Genomic DNA, 9,471 nt, shown 5'->3' with positions numbered 1-9,471 from the left:
ATATTTATATATATATATATATATTTATATATATATATATATATATATATATATATATATATTTTATATATATATATATATATATCATATATATATAAGATTATATAGTGATATATAATATATCTTATCTATATATATTATATATATATAATTATATATATATATATATATATATAATATTATAGAAAGGATGAATGAAAGGGAGAAGAGCGAAGAAGGGAGGAAGAGAGAGGAATGAGGTATTGTTGTACCAAAGCACAAAAATTATGCTTGTAAGTGATTGTGCATAATTAACCCCCTCACTATTCAAATAATTTAACATATCCTCATGTACTACCTCAAACCCATGGGATTGTGATCACCCCATTTTGGAATGAAGTTGGAGAGGGGATTGGCGCCACCTCACTTACCAAGCATTAAAACTAATATTTATATATATATATATTATATTATATATTATATATTATATATATATATATATTATTATTATATTAATTATATATATAATAAATAATATATATATATATATATAGTAAGACTCCTATCAACTTAAGTTGATGTCCACCAAACTTCCTAGTCACTCATTTATTAATATAAAAAATCTTTTCATGTCATGCAAGGATCCCTAGGTAATATGAGTGGCTAAAAAGTTTGGTGGATAGCTTTTTGCTATCCACTTAAGTTGACACAAGTTTTCACACATACACACACATGAGAAAAATGGGTATGCTTGGTAGTGAGGTAGCATATTCCCCTCCACTCATTCCAATTTCCAACAACTCCTCAACGCATGTGTATGTGAGCCCCGATTTTAATGAGTGGAGGGAAATATGTCACATCACTACCAAGCATAAAAACTTGTGCTTGGTACCAATTTTCAATAAATACATTTCTCCTCTTCTCTCTCTTCTCTCTATTTATATATATTATATATATATATATAATATATATATATATATTATAAATATATAATATATATATATTAATTTATATATATAACATTACTTAGATTTTTAAGATGGCACGTGGGCAATGCATTTGACGTGCATCTTAACCCTAGTATGTGTGTTGTTTTATATATATAATATATTATTATTTATATATATATATATATATATATATATATATATTATATATTATATATATTATAGTTATATATATATATAATATAATAATATATTATAAACACCACACATTTATAGTGTTAAGGATCGCACCCGTGCAAATTGCATGTGGTTGAATATCATAATTATTTAAATTGATAAAAGTTGAATAAAAATAAAAAAGAAAATAAAGTTTTTTGTGGGATTGATAGAAGTAAAACTTTAATAAACTTTTACCAAATTAAAGTAAAACTGTAAATTACAAACACCTTAAAAATATTACAAAGAAGCAGTTGAGGAGCAACACTTGTACTTGAAGAATTGATTAACTTTTATTCTTTGAAAAATATTACAAAAAATAATATCATTAAGGTATGGTTTAGCATTCTCTGCACCATAGAAATAAAATTAAAAGTATAAATAATTATTTTTTTATGAAATTAGAACAGAGAGATTATGATATATTTCCCTATGTGCTCTAAATATAAAAATTTCTTTTTTCTTTGATGCAAGGTCCCTATCATATCTCGCTCTAAATGATGTGATTAAAAAATGCTATTATAACTTACTTACCTAGGGCAATTGTATTGTATATAGGACATATAACTTATCTGGATTATCCACATCTGCTAAGTGGATTTTGCTGTTGCAAGAGAAAAATGTTAGAGGCTTGTATTCAAACTTTTTGGCTCTATGAAACACACAAGAATTTAGAGTGCATAGCTTATATATTGTAAAGAACATATTGGCCCATGAAGAATTTTCCCTAATAACAATATTATTACAACAATACTACTATTTAGTATTAAATTAGTTTTATTATATAAAATTATATGACCCTTTTTAATAAATTATATATATATATATATATATGTGTGTGTGTGTGTGTGTGTGTGTCTGTACGCGCGTGCGCGCGCGTGTGTGTGGAAACCTCAATGCTTGTAGCTTTTACTTGGGTTCCACAAAATTGATTAACTTTATGTTGTAGTTACTAATTTGATACACGTAACTATAGAATAAATCTCAAGCAAAAAATAAGAATTAAGATTGTATAATCCTGTAGGCAAATAAATAAATGTTATTAGAGCTTCTCTTTATATTAAATTTAAAAGTAATAATTTAAATTATTAAGAGCCAAATATTAGTTCATGTGAGAAAGTAAAGTAATCTATGGTCTACATACCTATTTTGTCAATTAATCAAAAGTATTAAAATTATGATGATCACAGTCAATATTATATGGTGAGTTCACATTAAATATAATTTATAAAAACAGTACATTAAAGTCAAAATTCTTTTAACCACTATATAGATTGTCTGAAAATATTTATATATATAAACTATATTGCTTAGGAAGAGTGATGTGCACTTAACTATGGCCTAATATGTCTTAAGAACGACTTACTCTTCATTATCATTATTAATTGATGAATCTACATTACACTGAAAATATAATAAATATTTAGAAAACTACAAAAGAAACACCCTCAAAGATTTAAAATTTATAAAAAAACACCCTAAAATTTATAATTTACAAATATACAAAACTATTAAACATTACATTAAAATTAATGAATTACAAAAAAACATTAAAATTTTTTAAACTTTGGAGGGGTAATTTGCAATGTACTAAACTTTAAGGGTGTTTTTTTATAAATTTTAAATTTAATAGATTTTTAATTAGTTATGTTATTTTTAAAAAAGTTATGGCTAATATTGACCATGAAAAGTATTTTCTAAACCTATACTTTTAAAGGGAGTATGATATCTTTTGTAAATTTTTAATTTTTTAGGGGTTGTTAGTAAGTTTGTATATTTATTTTAGTGTCTATAGGTTAGAAATTCTCATGGTGTTTTTTTTGAAAATTATGAATTTTAGGGGGTTTTATAAATTTTTAAACTTATAGGTCATTTCTACATATTGTAAATTATTTATAAACTATTTATAATTCCTTTGTTTTTAATTTACTAATGAGTTTGTAATTCTCAGGGTGTTTTTTGTAAAATTTAAATTTTGAGTATTTGTTTGTAATTTTTGAAACTTTAGTATTTTCTATAAATTATAAATTATGCAAGGGATATTTACAATTCCTATATTTTCAATGTACTATTAGGTTGGAAATTATCCGTATTTTTATAATTTTTATAATTTTTAGTGTTTTACTTTGTAATTTGTAAAAAGTTTAGAGTATTTATTGTAAATTCTAAATTTTTTTGGGGTTTGTTTGTGTTATTTGTAGGTTTCTAGCGTGTTTATAGGTTTAAAATTTTCAAGGTGTTTTTTAAAAAATTTAAAATTTTTAGTGGTGTTTTTGTAATTTTCAAAACTTACAAGATATTTTCTTCAAAGTTAAAAAACTTTTAGTTTCTAGCTAGGATCTGTTTTTCAGATTTCTCACTAAATTAAAATAAGTAAAATTTATAATTTTCAATATGTTTTAATAAAATTTTGAATTTGTAGGGGTATTTCTGTAATTTAAAAAACTTGGAAGATATTTTTTACGAAGTCCAAAAAATTTTAAGTGCTAGCTAGCACATGTTTTTTTTTAATTTCTCTGCAAACTAAAATAAGTAAATGGTTTAAATTATATCAAATGTATCTTCTTTATCTAATAGCATGTTAAATATCATTATAAATGGGATAAATTATTTAATTACCAATTCAGAGAAGATGAGATAATTAAAATAGACTAGGATAATAATATAATACTTAAAAAAATTAAAGATAACATCGACTATGAAAAGATTTTTCCGAACTTAGTGCTGTTAAATGGAGTGTGATATACCCTCCATAATTAGTTGCGGCTCTAAACATATAATTATTTATGAGGTTGAAATCATGGTTCATGAACTTCCCACTTTCTAGTCACACAACGCCGTTAATCAACCAAAGCAATGAAGGCAAAATTAGGTCCCCGGGGTTTCAGATAGAGAGGTACTAGAGGCACACTCTCCACCACACTTTCAACCACACCTCCCCTCATGCTACAGTGCATCGGGGCCCACTTGAGATTTAAAATTTAAATCTTAAGCGGACCCGGTACACTGTAGCAGGAGGGGAGGTGTGGTTAAAGGTGTGGTGGAGAGTGTGCCTCTATCATTTCTCTTTCAGATAATAGCTCAACCCCTACTCTACCTTCAAGGGTAGCACCTATGTCACGAGCGTACGCACAATCAGCCACAATTAATTAAACGAATGCTTTCATTATAATATCCTTAACTTGGTAGTTTCAACCCCCGCTATAGTGGCTCGTTCTCCTCTTATTTTTCGTTAATCAATTAACTAATTAATTTGAAGCGCGGGTTTCCTCCGGAACTGGCACGTGCCGGTTAAGTGTTCACGGTGTCCAGTTCCGGAACCGGTGGATCCGCTGCCAGCCTTCCTTTCCCAACTGCCGCTGACACGTGTCAGCCTGCCAACAACCTCGTTCCGGGCGCCAAACATCCGGTCAACATTCCCACTGACCCATATCCAAGTCATCTCCACCAGTGGGCCCCGCCTCTCCTCCACGGGCACCCCCGCATGCGAATAAATAGTGTGCGCTCCGCAGAAACGCAACATGTTATGATAAGATAGAATAATGAGGTTCATAACCTGTGTGTTATGTTATGGTTATGAGATAGAAATAATGAGATTCAAGGCTTTAGATGTGTGTTAGCAAGATTAGAGTAGTCATTCGTCTATCTTTCGGTAGCTCATTAATCAAAACAAGTTCAAAGCCCAAACGTAAATGTATCATTTACACGTGGTTACGTGAAGCAAAATTATATACCTAATTATATGCAAACAATATTAATTATACTAGGAACCCAATCTCTTCCTATAGAAAACATAAAATTGAACTCCTGCTTTACAAATTGAAGTCGGAATCCTATCAGAATATAATGCATCAATCATATAGAATGTTCTGAGCCAATCATTTCACTTTGTGTGGGGGATGGGTTAGACCTTGCGTTTGCACTTAGAGCTCTACTTTCGTGTAGAGTTATGATAGAAATCTATTATGTTAGTTTTATTGATGATTTCTCTCGTTATACATGGGTCTATTTACTTAAAAATCGCTCTGAGTTACCTGATGCGTATGAAGCCTTCATTGTTATGATCTTCACTCAATGGGAAGCTCGTATTAAAGTTTTTCGATCTGACGGTGCCAAAGAGTATTTCTCCTCTATCATGCGCTCTATCATGACCTCTCATGGGACTATCTTTCAACAGTCATGTCCCTACACTCATGAGCAGAATGATGTTGTTGAACGCAAACATCGACATATTCTAGATACCGCTCGATCCATGCTCATTTCTTACTCTATACCTCATCGTTTCTGGGCTAAGGCCGTTATCATTGTTGTTCGTGTCATTAATATCACTTCATCTACCTCTCTTTCTGGTGCTACTCCTCATAGTTGTGTATATACTCATACTCCTCACTATGATCTGACTCGCGTATTTGGTTGTTGATGTTTTATTTTTCTGCCATCTCACGAACATGAGAAATTGTCTCCTAGAGCTGTTCCCTGTGTTTATTTAGGAATTAGTCTAGAACATCGAGGTTATCGTTGTTATGATCATGCATCTCGTCGGGTTCATATATCTAGACACGTTCAGTTCGAAGATGTTTCTCCATATTACTCTGGTTCTGATCATTTTAATTTTCTCCATACTACCGATCGCTCTTCACCGTCAGCTGCACCACCCACTTCCTTACCTTCGTTCTCCTTTCGAGATCTTCCTGACATCTCTTCATCTCCTTCTCCTTCTGTTGAATCTCCATCACCCGAGCCTTCTCATACACCATCTGCTCCCCTAGCTCCCTCTCCCTCGGACACGGTGCCCACTATAGAGCCTGTTGACCTCCGCGCACCTGCGCTAACATCTCCCCGTCTGAGATTCCTATTGCTCTTCGTCGAGGCAAACGACCACATGTTATGCCTAAACGGTATGCTTCAGTTACTTCCTATTCACCTATCTTTCATAATTTTTTGTTGTCATTCATACTACCGTTGAGCCAAAGTTCTTTCAAGAGGCAGTTCAATTTTCAGAGTGCCGACAGGCTATGGTTGAGGAATTTTAGGTCTTTCAGCAAACACATACATGTGATGTTGTTCCTTGTCCTCCTGACATTTCTCTAGTTGGTAGTAAATGTGTTTATAAGGTCAAGTATCGTCCTGATGGTACCATTGAATGTCGGAAGGCCCATTTAGTGGCTCGAGATTTCACTCAGCAACATGGTATTGATTATGAGGAGACTTTTACTTCTGTTGCTCAGATGTCCATCGTTCGTACTATCCTTGCAGTTGTTGATACTCATCGTTGGCTCGTATATCAGATAGATGTCAAGAATGTTTTTCTCCATGGCTCTTTATCTGAGACAGTGTATATGCAACCGCCTCCAGGGTACAATATTCCTCCAGGACATGCATGTCTCCTTCGCCGTGTTGTTTATGGTCTCAAGCAGACACCCCGCGCTTGGTTTCAGTATTTTCGTGATGTCGTGCTAAAAGCGGGCTTTATGAAAAGTCATCAAGATGCTTTTCTGTTTGTTCGCACTATATCGTGCGACATAATTTTATTAATCCTTTGTGTAGATGATATGATCATTCTAGGTGATGATGTTGTTGATATACAATACGCAAAATCTAAATTGCAATAGCAGCTCCTCATGAAGTATTTTAGGTCTCTTCGCTATTTTCTTGGTCTAGAAATCTCTCAGGGCCCGCGGGGAGTACTACTGTCTCAACAGAAGTATCTCTCAAATATTCTAGCTCGTGTTGAGCTAACTAACGATGTAACTGTCGATACTCCATTTTAACAGAATATCATACTTTGCTCTATTGATGGTGAGCCTCTATCTGATCCTACCCAATACCGACATCTTATTGGTCAGTTGGTCTATTTGTGCATCTCTCGACCAGATATCTCTCATACTGTTGACATTGTCAGTCAATTTGTTGATGCCCCACATTCTATACACTATGCTGTCTTATTGCGGATTTTTCGGTATCTCCGAGGCACTAGCAATCGCTCTCTTCTGTATCATGTTACATCCGATTTAGAGCTTCGTGCATATTTTGATGCTGATTGGGCTGGTGATCCAACTACTAGGAAGTCTACCATAAGTTATTATGTATTTCTTGGTGATTCTCTTATTTCCTGGCGGAGTAAAAAAAAAGATGTTGTTGCCCTTTTCAGCACCGAGCCAGAGTATCGTGCAATGTCAATAACAGCTAAAGAGATTATTCATCTTCGTCGTCTTCTCAGTGATTTCGATATTTCTTTTCTGACTCCTACTTCTTTCTACTGTGATAATAAGAGTGTCATCTAGATTGCTAATAATCCAGTATTTCATGAGAAGACCAAACACATTGAGATGGATGCTTAGTTTGTTCGCCAAAAAGTTATCAAGGACAAGACAATTCAACTTCTTCATGTCTCATCCACCGATGAGCTTGCAGATTTCTTCATGAAGACCTTACATGTTCATCGATTCTAGTTTTTTATACGCAAACTCACTTTGTTTGACCCAACATGAGTTTGAGGGGGGCTATTGATATTAGGTTTAGTCCCATATTGGTTATGAGAGGACACCTCACCCTCATCTAATTGTATATAAATAGGTGTACACATTCAATACTTTAACTAAGAGAAATTTATCCCAAGATTATTCATCTTCGTCGTCTTCTTAGTGATTTCGATATTTCTTTTCCGACTCCTACTTCTTTCTACTGTGATAATAAGTGTGTCATCCAGATTGTTAATAACCCATTATCATGAGAAGACCAAACACATTGGGATCGACGCTTAGTTTGTTTGCCAACAAGTTATCAAGGACAAGACAATTCAACTTCTTCATGTCTCATCCACCGATGAGCTTGCAGATTTCTTCATAAATGCCTTACATGTTCATTGATTCTAGTTTTTTGTACGCAAACTCACTTTGTTTGACCCAACATGAGTTTGAGGGGGGCTATTGATATTAGGTCTAGTCCTATATTGGTTATGAGAGGACACCTCACCCTATTCTAATTGTATATAAATAGGTGTACACATTCAATACTTTAACTAAGAGAAATTTATCCCAAGACTCTCTCTCTCTCTCTCTCTCTCTCTCTCTCTCTCTCTCTCTCTCTCTCTCTCTCTCTCTCTCTCTCAACAAAAATCAAACTCCACAAATTGCAAAATAATAATGACCCATCAATTAAGCTGAACTTATACTTTCACTTTTCTTTATATTAAAAATCACCTGTTATTTGGCAGTGGCTTTAAGTAAGGTATTAAGGAGCGTTAAACCCTTATTAACATATCATATATAAAAAATCTACACAATGAATAAATGGAACTAACCTTTCATACTTTGTCAAATACAAAAAACTAAAGATGCACTTTTCTTTATATAAAAAATCTGTTGTTATTTGGCAGTGGCGTTAAGTGAGGTATTAAGGAGCGTTAAACCCTTATTAACACATCATATATAAAAAATCTACACAATGAATAAAGGGAATTAACCTTTCATACATTGCCAAACACAAAAAATACAAAAAACTAAGGATACCTCCTTTGAGAAAATGAGTTAAACCTAAATACCTATATTTAGGCGGTTTAAATATTATTCTATATGTTGAAAAAGTCTCAATAATCCTCGTTATTCCCAATTATAAAAATGATCATAATTATAACTACAAATTTTTCTAGATGAGTTAACAATTTAGCCATTCGAGTTAACAAATAAAACAACTTTATCGACCCTTCTCCTTATTCTCAATCTTCAACGTTGGTCACCCATGACAGGTGATCCGGACTATTGGGATATTTCAATATAGCTACAATGCTCTCGGGTTCAATTCTAGGGTGAGTTGTTATTGAAAGAAAAAAATCCTAACCTTGGCCAAACAGGCCCCAAGTTGAGGTGCTAAACTGTATTCATATACTAGAAAAAAAATCCGCGATGGTATATGTTAGGATACAAATATGCTTACTCAATTTCATAACACCTAGGGTATGGTTACGTATATGATATTATAGTGAAAAATTCGAATATATATTAGTCATGCCGTTACAATATAGTTTTAATCTAATACTTAGATTATGAATTTGAGGTTAATTTTGATGATCAAGATGTTTAATCTTAACTTTCTAGATATAATATACAAATTAACAAACTCTTTTGCATCACATGAATAACACCTAGGGTATGGTTACGTATATGATATTATAGTGAAAAATTCGAATATATATTAGTCATGCCGTTACAATATAGTTTTAATCTAATACTTAGATTATGAATTTGAGGTTAATTTTGATGATCAAGATGTTTAATCTTAACTTTCTAGATATAATATACAAATTAACAAACTCTTTTGCATCACATGA

At 32.3% G+C, this 9,471-nt stretch overlaps 1 protein-coding gene across 1 annotated transcript in view; it reads left to right on the top strand.

Annotated features, from left to right (window-relative positions):
- Positions 6,025–9,471, top strand: part of LOC109829889 (protein phosphatase 1B-like) — a 26,325-nt gene continuing 22,878 nt past the window's right edge. The window contains exons 1-2 of the mRNA XM_020396972.1: positions 6,025–6,040; positions 6,234–6,498. Coding sequence (XP_020252561.1) covers positions 6,025–6,040; positions 6,234–6,498 — 281 coding nt within the window. The remainder of the gene's footprint in view (positions 6,041–6,233; positions 6,499–9,471) is intronic.

This window comes from Asparagus officinalis, chromosome 1 (assembly GCF_001876935.1).
Source record: "Asparagus officinalis chromosome 1, Aspof.V1, whole genome shotgun sequence".
NCBI classification, from domain to species: Eukaryota; Viridiplantae; Streptophyta; class Magnoliopsida; order Asparagales; family Asparagaceae; genus Asparagus; species Asparagus officinalis.
The sequence above is the reverse complement of the archived record's forward strand: the minus strand, read 5'-3'. Positions and strand labels throughout refer to the sequence as shown.